This window comes from Rhinatrema bivittatum, chromosome 3 (genome assembly GCF_901001135.1).
Source record: "Rhinatrema bivittatum chromosome 3, aRhiBiv1.1, whole genome shotgun sequence".
Lineage (NCBI taxonomy): Eukaryota > Metazoa > Chordata > Amphibia > Gymnophiona > Rhinatrematidae > Rhinatrema > Rhinatrema bivittatum.
Window position 1 is genome coordinate 301,535,496 of NC_042617.1, and position 21,357 is coordinate 301,556,852.

General features: G+C 48.5%; 1 protein-coding gene across 1 annotated transcript in view; it reads left to right on the forward strand.

The window, feature by feature from the left end:
- The first annotated feature begins 1,381 nt into the window (after nt 1-1,381).
- SOAT2 (sterol O-acyltransferase 2) overlaps nt 1,382-21,357 on the forward strand; it is a 172,091-nt gene continuing 152,115 nt past the window's right edge. The window contains exons 1-2 of the mRNA XM_029595059.1: nt 1,382-1,444; nt 19,983-20,083. Coding sequence (XP_029450919.1) covers nt 20,017-20,083 — 67 coding nt within the window. The 5' untranslated portion in view covers nt 1,382-1,444; nt 19,983-20,016. The remainder of the gene's footprint in view (nt 1,445-19,982; nt 20,084-21,357) is intronic.

The window sequence follows — 21,357 nt, forward strand, 5'->3', positions numbered from 1 at the left end:
GGCAGTAGAGAGTAGATGATGAAGCCCGGCTGGGCTAGGGTTCCTCAGGATACTGAAACAGCGATTCCCTCTATGGCTGTGCTGTAGTGGAGAAAACTGAGATAGTGAGTACAGTGGAGCATACACAGAGTTCTGGTATAGAGCCTTGTTGGTAAAGTTACTCACACAGCGGTTTCTCCCGGAAGGTAACACAGAAGCTGGAATAGAGGCAGGCACTCGAGGAGCGAGTACCTGGTTCCAGGGAACAGCTCTGAGGAAATAAAGTTGGTAACTCACTGATGATGTAGGCAGCGGTTTCTTCCAAGCAGAAGCGATAAGTTCAGGCAGCGAGTCAGGGAACATGGGCCCTTGAGGAGCGAGTATCGGTTCCTGATAGCGACCTGAAAGAAATGACAGAGGCCCCCAAGGAGGCCCCCACGCTCTCCTGACACGCACCCAGGCCACTCTCCTGGGCGCGCGATTCAGAAAATAAAGATATGCAAATTAGGGCCCACGGTAAAAGGAGGCGCTAGGGACACTAGTGCGACCCTAGCGCCTCCTTTTTGACAGAAGTGGCGGCTGTCAGCGGGTTTGACAGCCAACGCTCAATTTTACCGGTGTTGGTTCTCGAACCCGCTGACAGCCACGGGTTCAGAAAACGGACGCTGGCAAATTTGAGCGTCCATCTTCCAGGCTGCGGGCAGATTTTTAATTTTTTTTTTTTAATTTTACTTTTTTTTTTATTTTTGCGGCCTCCGACTTAATATTGCTATGATATTAAGGCAGAGGGTGTACAGAAAAGCAGTTTTTTCTGCTTTTCTGTACACTTTCCCTGTGCCGGCCGAAATTAACTTCTGCCTGTATCGCGCGGGAATAACTAATAGGCCCATCAACATGCATTTGCATGTTGCGGGCGCTATTAGTTTCGGGGGGGGGGGGGGGTTGGCTGCGCGTTTTCGACGTGCTATTACCCCTTACTGCATAAGGAGTAAAAATAGCGTGCTATTACCCCTTACTGTATAAGGAGTAAAAATAGCGTGCTATTACCCCTTACTATAAAAGGAGTAAAAATAGCGCGCTATTACCCCTTACTGTATAAGGAGTAAAAATAACGCGCTATTACCCCTTACTGTATAAGGAGTAAAAATAGCGCGCTATTACCCCTTACTATAAAAGGAGTAAAAATAGCGCGCTATTACCCCTTACTGTATAAGGAGTAAAAATAACGCGCTATTACCCCTTACTGTATAAGGAGTAAAAATAGCGCGTCGAAAATGCGCGGCCAAACTGGGGCTAAAGGTCTGAATCGGCCCGACTGTGAGCTAAACTGCATGGCAGGAGCTGAGGGGGAGGAGAGGCCAGGTACTGACATGATTAAGGAAAAGGAGGAGCCATAGGGAGGAAGCAAGCTGTGTAACCAAAACCAGAAGAGACGGAGGCTGAATAGGGGCTCCCCAGCTACCAGGTAAAGTGCAGTGTTCAGTCTTGACTGCATGACCATTTGGAATAAGATTTGCCTAGGGGAGGTGCAGGGGCGGGCTGCCACAAGCCAAAAGGAATAGCTTGAAACTGTCCTGCAGGCGGGTGATGGCAATTCTCCCTCGGCTGCTTAGCAGTGCTGGGGGAAGGGAACTTCAGGATGTTTGCGAATGAGTTAAACCCTGAGTTCAGGTAGCCTGATTGAAGCAGTTGTGCTTGCTGGGAAAAGCAAGGCTTTATGGAACTGAGTTTTAAAACCTTTGATATTATAAGCAGGCTTACCAACTGCCTGGTTTTGGAGCGGATAAGGTTTTCAGGCATTGTGGGCAATGTCGAATCAGAAGCACCGACGATGCTAAAAGTCTGGTTTTGCAGGTGGCTCCTCCTCTCTCCCACAGCCTCTTATTTAGAGAGCTATAAAGACTATGACGATGTCTATCAGAGGAGAGCTGTGCTGTATCCCTGCCCCCTGCCTGATGCTGTGATTGAACGTAGGCTTGCCAACCTTTCCACAAACCAGGAATGGACACTCAAGGACTGAGGTGGGATTCCCCTCTCCTCCCTATCATTTGCATACATTTGCATAAAATCTTCCCTATAATAAGAGCAGGAGGAAATGGCTGGTGGCAGGTGAGAAGGGAGCTGAGGGGAGAGGATGGGGGGGTCAAGAGGCAGTGCAGATAGGAGGGGAGAGAAGTCACTCCCTCACCACCAGCTTTCTCTTTCAGCAAAATCCGCAGTCCCTCCCCATCCCCCATTAAGCATGCTCCGCCCTCCCCTCCCCACTTAGGGGCCAATGCAATAATATACACGAAAAAGCGGGCGCTGACTTTTCAGCGCCCGCTTTCTTAACGCACACATGGACCTGCAAGGGGGGCGCCATGCAATAAACAAATTAGGGGCTTGCGCGACCTTAGCGCTTCCTTGCTAACGCGACCCCGCAGTTACCGGCGGTCTGCCGGTTATGAACACCAACGCCGATAAACTCTGCGTCGGTTTTCATAACTGCGGTCAGCCGGTTATTAAAACCGACGCCGAGCATATCGGCGTCTGTCTTCAATGCGGCCGGCTGAGGGGTTTTTTTTTCTTTTTTACTTTTAAAGAAGTACAGAAAAGCAGTTTTTTTTCTGCTTTTCTGTAATTTTTTTCAATGCGCTCTGCAATTAATGTGCGTCTGAGACGCACATTTATTTTTTTGCATTCAGAGTGAATGAGTAATAGCCTCATTCAAATGCATTTGCATGTGATGAGCGCTCTCTCATTCACTCCGCGTCGGACGCGAGTTAAATAGGCGCTAATTCCTCTATTGCATTAGGGGATGGATTAGCGCCTATTTAACCCGTGTCTGACTGTGGGTTATACAGTGCGCTTGGCTGAGCGCACTGTATTGCATCAGCCCCCTAGTCCCTCATTCTCTCCTCATAATTGCTGTCTTCTGCCTCTTCTCCCATTCTCATTTTCCCTGCTTCCAACTCCCTCCCCCTTGTTCTCTCTTCTCCCTGCACACTTCACTCCTCTTCCTCTTGCTCTCTTTCTCTTTTGCCCCACCCCCTGCTCCCCACCTCTCCTAGTCCATCCCATACCTGGTCTTGGTGGCGTGCAGATCTCTTTGGATTGGAGTGGTGCTGAGCTGGACCACAGCAGACAGGCGACAGCAAGTCTCAACTCCCACACATGACACGGCATGCACAGCAGCCAGCAACAGGCTGGCAGCACTGTCGGAAGGCAAGGTAGCAGTTCCCATGACCCCAGCTGCATGCAGGCAGATGGCTGATAGCATCAGCAGTGGCAGCAGCAACACCGCAAGGCACCAGCAGCAAGAGTAGGACTGAGAAGAAGGTTGAGTTACCAGCACCAGCTAGTAGATGGGGTCTGGCAGCAAAAAGGGACACATTGTTGAGCTGCTGATTTTTTTTCTAACTTTACTCCCTGGGGGAATTCTGTGCACAAAAACTTAAAATTCTGCAAACTTTATATTGATCAAAATAACACAACTTGGGGAGCCTGCCGGTACGAGAAGGGAGGACACGGGGCTAACGGACTAGACCCTGGAAGGAGCTCTGTAAGATCGTAGCTCCGCCCACCCCGTCAGTGGGAGTTGCTGTGCCTATATAAGACCTACACAGCGGCGTTTTACCTGGGAGCCTGCCGGTACGAGAAGGGAGGACACGGGGCTAACGGACTAGACCCCGGAAGGAGCTCTGTAAGATCGTAGCTCCGCCCACCCCGACGTCAGTGGGAGTTGCTGTGCCTATATAAGACCTACACAGCGGCGTTTTACCTGGGAGCCTGCCGGTACGAAAAGGGAGGACACGGGGCTAACGGACTAGACCCCGGAAGGAGCTCTGTAAGATCGTAGCTCCGCCCACCCCGACGTCAGTGGGAGTTGCTGTGCCTATATAAGACCTACACAGCGGCGTTTTACCTGGGAGCCTGCCGGTACGAGAAGGGAGGACACGGGGCTAACGGACTAGACCCCGGAAGGAGCTCTGTAAGATCGTAGCTCCGCCCACCCCGACGTCAGTGGGAGTTGCTGTGCCTATATAAGACCTACACAGCGGCGCGCAGCCGCCAGCGTGCTGCCGAAGCCGCGTGCCAAAGGGGCGCGCCCCTGGGCACGTTTTTTTCCCTCTATCTCTTCGTTTGAAAGAAGTCGTCAACTGATGGGGAAGAAGAGGAAGGTTAAAACATCAACGCCGGTGGCAAAAGAAGTATGAGGCCCTATGGATGCTTATCTCCAGCGGAGGGTGAGTTATAATTTGAGAGAACTGGCCACTGAAATTTCTTTTTCATCAGGGGAATCCGGGAGTCCACCCCAGAATCAAACAACCATTTCCCCCCTGGCAGGAGGGGAGCCCACAGAAGTAATTGTGGATTCCCCCCAAGTAGTATTAACATCTAATAGTCCAGGGGCAGAGTTTGAAGGTCAGGATATGGCTACGGGAGCAGTAGGAGGAATAAGCACTATAAAAGAGGCTATCCAAGGATCCCTCCCGATTATGGGATCAAGCATACCTGAACCTGAAAACATTTCCTTAACAGACATATGGAGGGCAGTAACCAACATGGATAGGAGATTAGTCCAATCCATGAATTTAGCCACGGCCTTTTCTACAGACACAAAGAGAACCCTAGAGGATCACGAAAATAGACTGAAAATTTAGAGGCAACTGATGCAGCTATAACTGCAAAAGTAGCCACTATTCAAGCATCAGGTTCAGCGTTTATGAAGGACACATTAATGATATATAGACAAATGGAAAATATGGATAATGTATTGAGAAAAAAAAATCTTCGTATATTGAATTTTCCTGTAACTAGACTCTTGTCTGCTAAAGAATTATTTAGGAAATACTCAAAAGAAATTTTGAGTATTTCTGAGGAAATACTTATTTCCAATTTGTATTATGTATCTAATGTGAAAAAGAATCTTGCAAAGATTGATGGTGAGATGGATATACTCCAACCAGAAAGCCCCAATTTGACATCATTTTTGGAGGCATCGGTGGATAATATCCAAATAAGATCGACCCTAGTGGTGGTATTTGCACTAGAGAGCCAGAAAAACCTGGTACTCCAGAAGTATTTTTTGAATAAAAATATTGCTTTTTGTGGACAAACGATGCAAATGTTTCCTGACGTGTCAAGGGTAACCCAACACAAAAGGAAACAATTCTTGGAAATGAAGCAAAGAGTATTGGCTCTAGGAGCCACATTCTTTTTAAAGTATCCATGTAAATGTATGATTTCATATTAAAAAAATAAGTTTGTTTTCGTTGATCCAGGGCACTTGGAAATTTTTCTTCAAGATAAAAGTGGCTAAACTGGCTATAGCCCTATTTTGTGATTAAGTTTGATAAAGAAGTGATGAATCTCGTAGGTATATGAATGGGTCATATTTACCTTGATTGTTATACTAGTAGTAAAAGGCTCCCACTTTGATAATGGGGTCTGTATAAGTTTGTTACAAGAAATTTCCTGTATTGTTAGGTTAAATAATGATATGTGATGTAACATTTTATTTTCTTTTTCTTATTTCATATAAATGTATGTAAGAAACTCAATAAATTATAAATAAAAAAATAAAAAAAAATAACACAACTTACATGACAGTCTTTAAGCAATTACATTTTTAATTAATACAGAAAAAAGTTATTACTTAAAGATGCAGAATTTTAAATATTTTGAGCAGAATTCCCCTAGAAATTCACTGTAAGTGTCCCTTCCACTTGCTGCCCCTACTCCCCTGGATACTTTGCCCTCTCAGGCTCCAACTCCTCCACCTGCCAGTATCTCTCCCCACCATCTCTAGGCTCAACCCCTTCCACTCTATCACCAGTCCTAGAGTTTGACCCCATTCTCAGTATTGCCCCTCACACAGGCTCCCTCTGTCCCTCCCACTCTCACACACATTCTCCCTCTCTCTAGTACACGTACACACCCCCTCATACAGGCTCCCTCACTCTCTTGCACACATACCCCCTCATAGAGGGCCCTCTCTCTTGCATACACACCCACACAAGCTCTATGTCTCTCTCTCTCATGCACCCCTTCACACAAGCTCTGTCTCACACATACACAATCCCTTCACACAGGCTAGCATCCTCACATACACACGATCCCTTTTTCATACACACAAGCTCCCAATCTCTCACACACATACACACTCCTTCACAATCTCCTCATATAGGCTCCCTCTCTCTGGCACCCACACTCAAGCATTTCCCCCACCCCCCCCCCTCACCTCCCATGCTCTCTCTCATACCCTCCTGCTCACCCCCCTGCTCTCTCACCCCCTTGCTCTCTCTCTCTCTCTCTTACAACCCCTCCCCTCTCCTCAAGACACTGTACAACTGAGGGAAAAACTGGACTGTGATTGAAAACCGGGCAGTTGGTCAGCCTAATTGGATAACATGGGAAAAGAAGGCAGGGCACAGCACAGTCCTTAGTTCCCAGTGGCTATACAGATGTCTGAACATTCGCCCTCTTGGTCCCAGCCCCTCCCTCACAGCATGCTGTGCCAGGACCTGGGATAGAGGATGCAGTGAGCCCTGCCGAGACAGATATAAGCGTAGGGGAGATAGCAGAGAGATAGACAGACAGAGGTACAGGCTGGGGAGAGGATAGAGACACAGAGGGGACAGAAAAAAAAGTAGAGATAGACACATGGTGGGGAGCAAGAGATGATTGAGCAGGGGGTGCATGGAGGGAGGGAATGGGTCACAGGATCTCACACTCAGTGCAGCCAACAGCTACAGCTGTCTGGGAAGTTGCTCTTTAGGCTGTACTTTCCTCCTTCAGGTCTCACTCTAGAACCATACCTTGTCCCTTAGCAACTTGGAAGTTACCTGGTGTTAAACAAATACATATGGGGCGGATTTCTAAAGGTTACGCGTGTATATTAGGCGCGTAACCCCGAAAACCCGCTCCTGCGTGCGCCGAGCAAGCCCCGGACGCGCGTATGTCCTAGGGCTTTGAAACAGGGGTGGGGGCGGAGCCTCCAGGCACAGCGGCCATTTGCCACTGTGCCTGGGATCACAGGCCTGCCATTGGCTGGCGCGCGCAATCTATGCCTGCCCGGAGGCAGGCACAACTTAGAAGTTAAAGGTAAGGGGGGGGGGGGGTTAGGTAGGGTTGGGGGGCGGGTTAGGTAGGGGAAGGGAGGGGAAGGTGGGGGGAGGCAGAAGGAAAGTTCCCTCCAAGGCCACTCCGATTTCGGAGTGGCCTCGGAGGGAACGGAGGAAGTCTGCACGGCTCGGCGCACGCAAGTTGCACAATTGTGCATCCCCTTGCGTGCGCCGAGCCTGGATTTTATAACATGCGCGCGGCTGCGCACGCATGTTATAAAATCGGGCGTAGATTTTTGCGCGCTGGGTTGCACGCACAAATCTACTCCCGCGCATAATTCTGAAAATCCGGCCCATAATGTTCTGCAGTTACCACCTCCCGCTCTGTGCCCATGCCTGTACCCACTTCCTGGCCCTTTCTCTGCCCCAAACGAAGTCTCTCCACCCTCTCCCACTTATTATCTTCCTGCTACCCTCAGGCCTGTTGCTGGGCTGCCCAGTGTCCCAGGCAGTGTGGGTAGCATGGCTGACCATGGAGGGAGGGGATTGTATCTCCTTGGATGACATGACTGTCCAGCTGAACCAGCAGCCACATATAGAGGCTAAGGAGGGCTTGTTCCACCACGTGGAGGTATTTAGCACTGGTGCCCAGCTCCCTGATGACGTGCATTAGTGCTTCCTGGGCCTGGCACCTTGGTTGGTTGTCTGCCCCTTATACCCTCTGAGATCAAGTGTAATAGAGAGAGGGAGCATGTATGAGTGAGCGTGAGAGAGAATGAATGTGTATGAGAGAGAGAGGCAGAGGAGAAAGTTTGTGCCCCCCACTATCCCCCTGATAATTCACGAGATAAGAAATGGCAGGGGGAGCCCCTTCTTTGCCCTGAGAGGCTGGAAGAGAAACTGTTGCCTACGTGCAGCCTGTCAGCTCATTGTTGCCCTTTAATTCATACATAGATACATTGTTTAGGTAGTTCATTGGCAGGATCTAAAATTTATGCAAATGGAGGGGGTTACCATTTCTTTCCCCTCCCTTTTCCAGTCTGCAAGTGTCTAGTCCCCTGGTCTGTGGAAAAGTTGGCAACCCTAGTTACAAGCTATTGTTTTTTTTGTAATTTAAACTTTATTAGAGACTTCAAATACGCATCCAATTATGTTCCTGAATTCAACAACAGCAGTTGTAGTACACAATTATGTGAGTAAATTACCAACTGTTGGACACTCAATTTCCTATTCCATCTTGATGCGAAATATTTGCAGATAACAAGAACGTTCTGTCCAACCTGAAAATATTTCTGCTTGATTAATAACTATATCTAACTTTCTGTATAAGTATCAACCATACAATTGTCTGTCTTAATATTTCACAATAAAACATCATAACGCTGATTAGACTCTCATTTTCTTATTAACCCCTCCCTAACCTCCCCCCTGATACTCTTTATAATGAAAGGAAGAAACCGTGACACTCGCTAGGGCTTGTGAAAGTTAGAAACATCCTATCCTAGAGGAAAACCTCAATAGACATTAAGATTGTGCTGATCTCCAAGTCAGATAAGGGGACCATATATTTTTTTTAAATGTTCCTACTCAGTTTATGTTTATGTGCTCAGTACAGTTCTTCTGTTTCAGACTGTACCGAGGCAATGGTAGGAACAGTCCACACTCGGGGCCAATTCACATCTAGCAGCAGTGGCAATTAGTTTAATTAGTTTTTGTTGATGGTGGTTTATTAAAGCAAAAGATTCATTTAGCAAGGCAGTTTTGGGAGTTAGAATGATATCCTTTTGGAGAATAGTACCCAGCCATTCAGAGATTGCAAGTCAGTACTTTTTGTAATCAGAGTGCAAGTCCGCCAAAGATGAAAAAAGATACCACATTCACTGCAGCTCTTCCAGCATTTATCAGAAATGCTAGGATAGAGCTTGTGGAGCTTAGATGGAGGGTAATACCACTGGTATAAGAGGTTGTATCTATTTTCAATTAACAACGCTGAAGTTAAATCTTTACTGATGACCAATATTTTTCATCCCAGAAATCTTCCCCTTGTTCCCCCCCCCTAAATCTGCCTCCCAGGCCTGCACATATGCAGGCTTCCATTTGTTTTCCTGATTTTTAACATTTTTTTTGTCAAAATACTTTTTTATTAACAGGGGAAAGCGGTACAGCAAGACTTCAAAACAGCCTCTATCATGACCACAAGACACAAGTAACAGCCAACATAACCAGTGTAACAAAACAGATTGAAAAAGCACACGGTACCATCAAACCCTGACTTTCAATTTTCTCCCCAAAAACCCTTCCCCCCCCATCCGTACCCCAAACCATGCGCACCACATTCAACCATCATGCACCCCTTGATCCCCCCCGCCCCCCCCTTTGGAGGACCAGTGCAATGTGTAGCCATTAAGGCGCAGTCCATCTTGTAGAGCCTTAGGAAAGGCAGGGAAGCATTTGGACCAGCAGGCACAGTAGATGTGGTCGGACTGTCTCTTTCCAGCCAGGAAGTCCAATCTTTTCAATTGTGCTAAGGAAGCCATTCTACCAAACCAGGCAGCGGCCGAAGGCACAGTCAGCGGCTCCGTCCATTCAGCCAAGATAGTCCGACAGACCATCAAGATAGCCACTCGTTCAAATTTGGCTCTCGAGTGGCCCCCAGGTTGAGGCTTAGGCAGTGCGCTGGCCAACAGCAGTCTACTTGTATTATCAAGAGACACTCCAACACAGTCACCGAACACCTCCAGAACGGTCGCCCAGAAGGGTCGGAGTAAGGGACAGTCAAACAGCCGGTGGGGCAGGGTGCCACCCTGCATACTGCATTTAATGCAGAGGGTGGACAGAGCTGTCATCATAGTAAAGGTAGTGTAAAATTTTAAACTGTACTTCCCGGAGGCCAAGGACAGGCAACGTTTTATGGAGAGCCGTAAACCAGGCGGAGATCTGTTGCACAGTAACAGGGGAACTCAAAGCTGTAGACCATGGGGTAGCCAAATGGGTGGCGTGGTCAATGGTGCTGTACTATTGTCCCAGCTTTTTCCAGCCCGCAATAGTGTTTGCTAAACAGGCAGTGTCAAAGATGGCATTTGCAAACTTAATTTCAGCTTCCACCATGGCAGATGTCCAGGCAAAAGATTGCAGATAATGGCGGGCTTGGAGAAAAGCATAGAATTGTTTCGTAGGCACTCGGAAAGTGTGCGTCAAGGTTGCAAAATCCAGTAAAATACGTGACTCAGGATCAAACAAATGAAAGGCAAACATTACCCCTTTATCCACCCAAGATTGAAATACCGGGCTACTATCTCGGCCCGGCAGAAATTCAGGGTTACACAAAAAGGGAAGCAATAAGGACCTAACCCCAGTCATGTTACTCAACCGGCGCATCCAGCTCCAGGCCTTTATACAAGGGTATAGCAGCACATGGGGGTAGTTCACAGTTTGGCGTTGTCGTGCAGTAATTTGAAGGAGACTCAAGGGAGACCCTGGGGCCGTCATGCGGGCCAACAGCCCTGCATCACAATAATGGTAGGACCCCGTGAGCCACTCACCGACAAACCAGAGTTGGCAGGCTACATTGTAGAGCCAGAGGTCTGGTGCATTGAGCTCTCCCTGCTCCCTAGGGTGTTCCAATACAGTGTAAGCAAGGCGCGCTCTCTGTCCCCGCCATAAAAAGCGCTGTATGCTGGAGCGCAGGCACCGAACATCACTCACCGTCAACCAGCAGGGAACTATATGTAAAAGGCAGAGAATTTTAGGCACCAACACCATTTTAACTAAGGCACATCTTCCAAAAAGGGAGAGTGGTAATGGTTGCCAAAGGGCTAATTGGGACTGCATCCGATCAATACAGGGGGAGATATTTAAGGCATATAAATGCCTCAAATCCTGCGGGATCCAGACCCCAAATACTTGATTTTACCTGGAGCCCACCTAAAGTGAAATGGACCGCCCCACGTGTCTGGGAGACTGGCAGTTAAGGCTAACTCCTCAGATTTATTATAGTTGATTTTTAGGCCCGCCACCAGATGGAATTGATCAAACAGGGTTATTATAGTGGGCACACTAGTATGTGGCCTACCAACAACAAGTAAGATGTCGTCGGCAAACAATACCAGTTTCAGGGGTGGCCATCTACACTAATCCCACTAATGGCCCGTTCTTTCCTAAGACAAGTGGCCAAAGGCTCCATGACTAAAACAAACATTAAGGGTGATTGGGATTCGACAGGGCTGCCCCCTCAATGTATGGAAAAGGGCCCCGTGGGCGTTCCATTTAGCAAAATAGTGGCACTTGGATTATTGTAAAGGATACACAGCCTCTGTAAATAAATGCCCGAGAAACCATACCGCTGCAGCACCCAAAACTTATACTCCCATGATAAAGAATCAAAAGCCTTTTCGGCATCGAGGCTTAAGACTTTTATTTGTAATTTTACAGAAGTTTTCAAATAGTGAGACCATTTTTTATAAGTTCCTGTTTCACACTGGGGGGGACTGTAAAAAATGACATAATTAAGAACATAAGAACTAGGGATGTGAATTGGTTCTGGAATCGTTTCCGGAATCGTGTTTGTACTAGAACCGCGGGAAATCTTCGTTTCCAGCAGGACCGCTTTTTTTTCTCGGCTATCCCGAGCCAAAAAATAAAAAACCCCACCCCAACCCCTTAAATCTAATTATTTAGAAACCCCCCAACTTTTCTAAAGTACCTGGTGGTCCAGCGGGGATCCCGAGAGCGATTTCCCGCTCTCGGGCCGTCGGCTGCCAGTAAACAAAATGGCGCCGATGGCCCTTTGCCCTTACCATGTGACAGGGGCTATTGGTGCCATTGGCCGGCACCATCTTTAAAAATGGCGCGGGCCATCCATTGCTCCTACCATGTGACAAGGGCTGGCCAATGGCACCGATAGCCCCTGTCACATGGTAAGGGCAATGGGCCATCGACGCCATTTTGATTAGTGGCAGCCGACGGCCCGAGAGCAGGAGATTGCTCCCAGGACCCCCGCTGGACCACCAGGGACTTTAGAAAAGTTTTGGGGGGGTCGGGAGGGTGGGGGATTCTAAATAATGAGATTTAAAGGGTTGGGGTGGGTTTGGGGTTTGTTTTTGTGTGCCCTTTCTTCCCACCCCCCTCCAAAATGATAAGAGAAACCCACAAAAATTTCATGGGGTTTCCTATCGCTTTCGGGGACCCCCCGATTCCTGACGGATGAGAAAATATCGTACGATATTTTCATCCGTCAGAAAAACGATTCACATCCCTAATAAGAACATGCCATACTGGATCAGACCAAGGGTCCATCAATCCCAGCATCCTGTTTCCAACAGTTAGACTAACCACATCCTCTGGCAACAAATTTCAGAGTTTAATTGTGCGTTGAATGAAAAAGAACTTTCTCCGATTAGTTTTAAATGTGCCACATGCTAACTTCATGGGTGCCCCCTAGTCTTTCTATTATCTGAAAGAGTAAATAACCGATTCACATCTACCCGTTCTAGACCTCTCATGATTTTAAACACTTCTATCATATCCTTCCCTCAGCCGTCTCTTCTCCAAGCTGAAAAGTCCTAACCTCTTTAGTCTTTCCTCATAGGGGAGCTGTCCATTCCCCTTATCATTTTGGTCGCCCTTCTCAGTACCTTCTCCATTGCAATTATATCTTTTTTGAGATGCGGCAACCAGAATTGTACACAGTATTCAAAGTGTGGTCTCACAATGGAGCGATACAGAGGCATTATGACATTTTCTGTTTTATTCACCATTCCCTTTCTAATAATTCCCAAATTGTACGCCCCTCTTAAGTCCAATTTAGTGAAAACTTGAGCTCCTCTGATTCGATCAAAAAGTTCGGAGATGAGAGGAATAGGATATCTATTCTTCCTGGTAATATTATTTAATCCCCGGTAGTCGATACAAGGCCTTAACGTCCCATCCTTCTTTTTGACAAAAAAGAATCCTGCCCCCGCAGGAGAAGTGGAAGGTCTTATAAATCCTCGGGCTAAATTTCTTGAATATACTGCGTCAAGGCTACTGATTCGGGTTCAGACAGAGCATAAATCCTGCCTCTGGGGGGAATCCTCCCGGAAGGATGTCAATAGCACAATCGTAGTCTCGATGCGGCGGTAAGGATTCTGCCTGTTGTTGGTTAAAGAAGTCAGCAAACTCTTGATACGGAGTGGGAATGGGTGACAAGATCTGTAAACGTTGGATCTGACATTTCTGAAACTTCTTTAAACAGTTCTGAAAGCAAAAGGGACTCCAACTAATTAGTTGAAGTGAAGCCCAATCCAGTCGGGGTTGATGTTTGCGTAGCCAGGGTAGACCCAAAATCACTTGGTTGACTGCCGATGGAAGTACATACAATTGAATACTTTCTTGATGAAGGACCCCGGAATTCATAAAGATGGGTTTGGTGATCTGAGATATACGGATGCCCAGAGGCTGTCTGGATACAGAAGTGACTGAAAGCGGTATAGATAGCGTTTCCACAGGAATTTGATGACTCCTCACCAGGCTTTCCTCTATGAAATTGCCGGCCGCCCCTGAGTCTATGAAAGCCTGAAGTATAATAGGTTCTTCGTTAATGTTGATGGTCACCGGAATCAGTAGTTGGGGAGAGGGAATAGTGGGACCCAGGGAGGCCTCTCCTACCCGTCCTAGGTCCGAGAGTTTCCCGGCTTGTTGGGGCATTTGTTAATGAAATGGCCTGCTCCCGCACAATACATACAGAGGTTTCTCAATCTACGTCTATGCCGTTCCTCAGGATATAGCCGGAATCTGTTTATCTGCATGGGTTCCTTGGTGCTTACAGACTCCTCAGATGCCCGAAGAGCTACAAAAGGTTGGAGCCAAACGAAATGTTCTACAATGAACCGAACGTTCTCGAGCTCTCTCTTGGAAACGTAAATCCAAACGAATGGTCAGGCGAATGAGCTCCTCCAAAGTTTCCGGAGGGTCTCTTCCTGCTAATTCATCCTTAATATTCTCCGATAATCCTTGTCGAAAGATAGTGGTGAGACTATCTTCTCCCCAAGCGAGCTCCGCAGCTAAAGTCCGGAATTGAATAGCATCCTCGCCTACCGAACGAGAACCTTGTTTGATTTGTAATAGTTCATTTGCCGCAGAGGTAGATCGTCCTGGTTCGTCGAAGATAAGGCGGAACTCTTTCAAAAATCTGTCCAGATTATTAAGCATAGGGTTGTCTCTCTCCCAAAACGGCAATGCCCAAGCCAAGGCTGGACCCTCCAATAAAGATAAGATAAACGTAACTTTGGTCTTATCTGAAGGAAACGAGGATGGCTGCAATGAAAAGTGTATTCCGCACTGGTTAATAAATCCTCGACACTGGGCTGCCGTTCCATTGAAACGTGGTGGAGGAGGTAGACGAATAGGGTTGGTTGGAGCATCGACAGGGGTTGCGAAGGCCGCAGGTGTGCGAGCCAGGGCATCCATGCGAGCGACTAATCGGTCTAGGACTCCGGTAACTTGATCAAGGACTCCTTGCTGTTGCTGTAACTGGGATGCCATACCAGGGATGGCCTGGAGAGCGGTCAAATCTACCGGTTCCATGGCTTCGGCCAACTGTTACGGTAATCCGTGGAACCTTGGTCAGTGACCGCTTACCTTGTTCCTCTGAGCCGCGGACGGGATCCGGGAGTCAGATAACTGGCAGAGGAGTTCCTTAGACAGTCCAGATCAGGGCAGGCAGCAGACAACAGATCCAGGGACAGTCCAGGTCAGGACAGGCAGCAGACAAGAAATCCAACGACGTAATCCAAGTCAGGGCAGGCAGCAGACAACAGATCCAGGGACAGTCCAGGTCAGGGCAGGCAGCAGACAACAAATCCAATAAGCAATCCGGGTCAGGCAGGAACGAGAAACCAAAAGCGCAGCAAGCAGCAATCCCAACACTACTTGTGGCCGAAGCAAAGAGGGAGAGAAAAACCCATGTTTAAATCCCTCCAGTTTCCCACACAGACCGACGTTCCTGTCGGCGTCTGACGTCATGCGGGGGCGTGGCCACGGCCCGACTTGCTCGGGGCCGCGGTGAGCCGGAAGTCAACCCCGCCAGCGCCTGGGGGCTTCCTTGCGGGTAACACGCTGGGTCCATGGCCTTGCAAACTGTTACGGTCGTGGACCCTTGGGCCGGCTGAGACAGTGGATGGTATGCTGTGGAGCCCCACAGCGAGTGTCACAACCGGGAGGCAGCACGGATGACTCTGAAGAGGCTTCACTACTGGAAGTCCGAGGTCCCCCCAGGAGGAGCCCGTAGGGACCCGGACCTCTTGGACTTAGGTGGAACCCTATGCGACCAAGGATCCGAGTGGTGGCCGAAGAGATGGATGCAGGACATCTGGGCCCAAGTAGTAGAAGAGTCTTCACCCTCGGAAGCCCGTGGCTCCCCCGGGAGGAGCCCGTGAGAGCCCGAGCCGCTGGGACTTAGGAGAATCCTCTGGGCCAGCAAGTACCGGATACCTGAGGTACTGGAAGAGGCCGAAGTTGGAGTCCAAGAGCGAAGCCGGGTCAGAAGCCAGAAGTCAGAGATCCACACTAAAGCCAGGGACAAAAGCAGAAGATGGAGTCGTGGGACGGAGCCGGGTAAAAGCCAGAAGTCAGAGGACGAACCAAAACCAGGAGCGGAGGCTGAAGACGAAGTCAGGAGACGAAGCCAGGTCAGATGCCAGAAGTCAATACCAATACCAGAAGCAGAAGCTGAGGACATAGTCAAGAACAAAGCCAGGTCAAGAGTCAGAAGCCAGAAGGACGATCAGGATACCGCAGCAACTAACAACTCAGGGGAACTGAGGAACCTCGTTGCAAGGCCCTGAACTGCTGCAGCTGCCGGGTTTAAATGGCCCGGCAGCATCTGATGTCATCAGGGGCTGTTCCTGTGTTTTCCCGCGCTGGCCCCTTTAAGAGGGAACTGTAGCGCATGCACGTGCACCTAGGCGGCGGGGTCAGTCGGGGATTAGCGTCGGCGTCTCCCTTGCAGGGGGCCGCGTCTTCAGCCTTGGAGGCTGGGGGGAAGGCGTTCCTGCGGCCGGGCAGGCCGCATGGTAAGTACAGGCTCCAGGGCACGGCTCAGGACCGTAACACTATTGGAAGAGGATACTGGGCTTGATCGACCTTTGGTCTGACTCAGTATGGCAAGTCTTATGTTTGTATGAGATAGGGGCAGTGACAGATTGTGGTGACGCTAAGGGTGCATAGTCGTTGCTAGGGACAACTGCATTTTATATAGCCGCAAAGAAAGGTCTTGCTGGATCTCAATAATGTGATCTTGATTTTTTTCTTGTTGTTGGACCGCCTGGAGAGGTCTCACAGAAACTCCGGAAGGGCAAAGTCAGCCAGGTCCATGGCCTGAGAAAACTGTCACAGTCTTGGAAGAGTGGACCTTGGAACCGCTGACAGACAGGGCCAAGGCATGGTATAGATTTGTGAGGCAGAGACATGGTCAGACAGGCAAGGTCGAGGCAGAGTCCATCCAAAAGCCAGAGAGAACAAGGATCAGGGCAGGTGGCAGACGGAAGCAAGGTAAGGGACCAGTTTACACAGTATCATACATAGTAACATAGTAATGATGGCAGAATAGGACCAGATGGTCCATCCAGTCTGCCCAGCAAGCTTTTTATGATAGTATCTGCCACTCCATGCAGGATATCGCCATGTTTCTCTTGTTGGGTCTCAGTCTGTTGTCGGAATCAGGAACAACCACACACAAGGGAATGAAAAATCAGAACCTGTTGCTCAGGCTCCTGCCCACAGGAGTGAGCTTCCGTTTATGTTAGATCAATGCTGATGTCATCACTTGGAAATTCTGGGTGCTGGCTCTATAAGGCTGGAGAGTTGCCACAGGTGTTTACTGGGAATAGTAGGATGCAGCAGAGTAGCAGGACACCAGGAGCCATGCTTGGAGGCTCCAGCAGCTTTCAGGACACAGCACTAGACCCAGAACAATAAACTATAGGACGAGATGCATCACCCCGTGGGTCGGCAGAATGTTACACAAAGGTTAGTAGCGCGGTCAGAAAGAACTACAATAATGTTCTCTCAAAAGCTGCGGCCGCTCAAAGATCCAGAAAGAGTGATTCTATGTGCAAGATTAAGGAAAGCAGAGATGAGATCCCAGGAGAGAGCTAGACATATGTCTGCTCACTAACACCATTACATGGCTCAACCCATCTTCTTTTTAAGAGTTAGTGCCAGCAGCCTGGTTCCACTCTGGTTAAAATGGAGCACATCCTGTTGGACTAGGTTCCCCCTTCCCCACAATGTTCCGCAGATACTAACAAATCTAAAGACCCTTCATCATCGTCTCATCCACACAGTGAGTCTCTGGAGCTCAGCCTGCCCATGGATTCCTGCGTGTGGAATGGGGAGCATTTCTGAAGATGCAACCCTGGAGGTTATAGATTTCAGTTTTCTACCTAAGAAACTAAATTTAGCCTCTAGAGCCATCCTCCTGCACCTTCCTATGTCATTGGAACCTACATATACCATGACAGCTCCTTCCCAGCATGTTTTAAAATCTTATCTAGGTGGCACATGAGGTCCACTACCTTTGCACCAGTCAGGCAAGTTACCACGAGCTTCTCACCCCCATTAGCCACCCATCTATTCACTTTCTGAATGATTGAATCGCCAACTACAACTGCTGTCCTAACCCTTCTCTCCTGGGCATAGACCTCTGGAGAGACATCCTCAGTGCAAGAGGATAAAGCATCACTTGGAGGGCAGGTCTTAAGTAAAGGATCACTTCCTGCCACACTAAGATAATAGTCTCCTGCCAGATGACCCTGCTTCTCCAAACCAACACAAGGACTTCTAGACTGGAGTTGGGACCACTCTGCTATGTCCCTGCAGGTCACCTCTATATAGCTCTGTCTGTCAGAGCTCCTCCAGATCTGTCGCTCCGGCCTCTAAAGATTGGACTTGTTCTCTGAGACTCAGGAGTTTTTTGCACTGGGTGCACATGTGCACCCTCTCACCAATAGGTAGATAATCATACATGTGGCATTTAGTGCAAAAGACTGGATAACTCCCAGCTCGCTGCTGGGCTTCTGCGTGCATCTTAATTTGTTGAATTTGTAGTCTTAAAGGCTGATTAAGAAGTGGATATGTCTCAGTTTGGCTATGGTTTTTAATTGGAAGAGTAACTTAGTGCTAAAAGCAGCGGGCGATAAACCAAGAAAACCAGAGTTCAAATCCCAATGCCACTCCGTGTGACCTTGGGCAAATGGCTTTATCCTTTGTTGCCTCAGATATAATAAACTTACCTGATTTACTAAGGCTTTTCTCCCATTCTGTGTCTATGGGAAAACTGCTTAGTACATGAGCCTGTTAGATTGTGAGCTCTCTGAGGATAGGGAACTATCTAAAGTACCTGAATGTGATCCGCTCTGAAGTGCCAGAAAAGTGGAATATAAATATAAGTATCTTTTAAAGCTATGTTTCTAAAATTTTGAAGACTAGTTGACTATGTTCTTATGTTCTTAATGTTTGTTAATGACCAGCAAAAGAATGAAAATTAATCACTAAAATTAGGGTTAATTGAATGTTATTGTAAATCACAAATTGACTCTTATTTTGAAGAATAAAAAACAAACTATGAAAGGGAGATGGGGTGAGTAGGAATTAAACCAGTGAACTAGTTGCCCAGGAACAATACTCTCACCTTCTCAGATCAAGTAAGTGATCTTTGCAAACCTGTAATACTGGCAAGCAAATGCTATCTGTTACTGGTTTATAGAAATAATCTGTCTGTTTTTCCCAGTATACACACCATTCTAACACTGGCAATCAAATAAATACTAACGTTAAAAACAGCATGCAGTACAAGCAGCCAGTAATAGTTTAACCCTCCCAGACATTTTTCTCTCAAGACTGAAGTGCTTTTTCCCAAGAAGTCCAATTTACTACTGGCAGATGAAGGTTCTGCTGCCAGCATTTCCTCTGGAGCCCGTGCTCCTCCTGCTGCTGTGCATGTATTGTGCATCATGGACTATGTACGAATGTACTCATCTCTCTCACACACACACCCACATAGCAATATATAGAAATGCCTCACTTTCCACCAAAAAGGGCAGAATAAATGAGCCAAAATTCCTCTTAATTCAAAATAGCTAGGAAAGGTTATTGTGGTGCAGTGATATCAGGCGTTCAGGATGGGGGTGAACAAGGAGTATTTGTTATTATCGCATTCTTCATTTAACTCTAGCTGCAAGCCACACAGAATAGTGGGACAGAGGAAGCTGTAGGAGGGATGGGGAGGGAGCCAGCCCCCCTCCTAGTTTGGAACAGTGGGAGCACTCGAGGTGAAGTGGAGGGAGCCAGCCCTATACCAGTATGGGAGAATGGGAGCTCTGGGGATGAAGTGAAGCGAAACGGGTTCCTCTCAGGGTGGGATGGGAGAGCTCTGGGAACCAGCTCCCTCCCAGTATGGGCCAGAGGAAATATGAGGCGTGAAGGGAAGAGAGACCCCCTTCAGTGTGGGGCAGGGGAAATATGAGAGTGAAAGGGAGCCGGTCCCTTCTCAGTGTGGGACAGAGGAAGTTCTGTGGGTAAAAGGAAGGGAAACGACATTCTCCCAGGGTGGAACAGGGGGAGCTCTGAGGCGGGGACGAAGGAGGATGGAGACAGCCCCCTCCCAGTGTGGGTTAGAGGAAGAGGTCAGAAAGTTCCTTGTGCCATGCTGGAGGACCCTCACTCGGGTTAGAGTGTATTTGCATTGCAATCAACAACTCTAGTTACACAGATGTCCAATTTTCCTGTTTTTAATAAGTAATACTGACAGAGCAACTGCTGGCACCTCATTTTGCTTAACTGCCAGGATGCTAGCCGGGGACGGAAGGGCTGTAGTTATCCTTGCTGTTATCAAAGGACTTTTGAACTTTGAGAGTCACATATTACCTGCAGAGACACAGTGTGCTGGGAGGTAATGATAGCTCTGGATATTCCCAACAGAGTTCAGAGGACAGAGAGAGACACTGTGGAGGGAATGGAGGAGTCCAGCAGAATCAGGCAGAGGAAGAATGAGAATAAGGAACTCTGTGACATAACTAATGGTAAGAGGGAGACCTGTCCTAGCACTTGGGACCTCTGGCTGTAAGCACGATGAAAGGGAGCAAAGAAGTACAAGAGGGGTGAGTTGCAATGAGACAACATAGCATGTTTATTAGCTCTGTGTATTAACTAGAAGAGTTTATAGTTTGAGAAGAACACCGAACACAGACTGCAGGGCATAGGAGAACCAAGCATGGTATGAGTCCTTAGGAGAGGCTCCGGAGCATGCTTGACTTCGTCTTACATTGGCACCATGTACAAATTGTTATTCCAATAAAGTTTATTGGCTCTGACTCTGCCTGTCAAAACCACAGGTTATCCCCAGTCCTGAGCCAGAGCTGGTGCTTCCGTTAGACAAGCTAGGCAGTCCCCTAGAGTGCCAAATGTTTGGGGGCAGCAAAATCACCCCAGCACAAGGCACAGAGGGATGTCGTTTCAGAGACAGTACTGCCAAAGAAGAGAGTGCTCTGCTGGTTCCACTGCCACTAAGGGAGGAGGGAGGGCTGTGTTGGAGCTGCTGCCAATAGATTTAGCTGAAGAGGAGGTGCATGCCCAAAGCTGGTTCTTTAGAAATGGGTGCATCCAGGCCAGCTGATGCAAGGAACAGGGAGGGATGTAGGGAGGGTGCAAAACACATCCTGAGGAAGATCAGGGATCTGGAGAGAAGAAGGCGTGTCGAAGAGACCTGGAGGGGATCTGAGAATGGCCAAACAGAAAGAAAGTGATGAAAAGGGAGAAAGATGTGAAACCTTTCTGAAAAATTCAAGAATTTTAAATACGCCCTGCTGATCCGTGTTTGTTTGATCCCCTGCTGGAAGCAGGAAGGGCGAGTGGGTTCAGAATGAGCTGGTGTAACAGTTGGGGGTAGATTTTAAAAAAGCGCGCCTTCACGTACTTTTGTCGGCGCATCAGGCGCAAACAAAAGTACGCTGGATTTTAGTAGATACACGCGTAGCCGCTAAAATCCTGGATCGGCGTGCGCAAGGCTGCTGATTTCGTGTAGCCGGCGCGCGCCGAGCCGCGCAGCCTGCCACCATTCCCTCCGAGGCCGCTCCGAAATCGGAGCGGCCTCGGAGGGAACTCGCTTTTGCCCTCCCCTCACCTTCCCCTCCCTTCCTCTATCTAACCCCCCCCCCCCCGGCCCTATCTAGACCCCCCCTACCTTTGTCGGGGGATTTACGCCTCCCGGAGGGAGAAGTAAATCCCCGCGCGCCGCTAGCACGCCGAGACGCGACCTGGGGGTGGTTCCGGAGGGCGCAGCCACGCCCCCGGACCT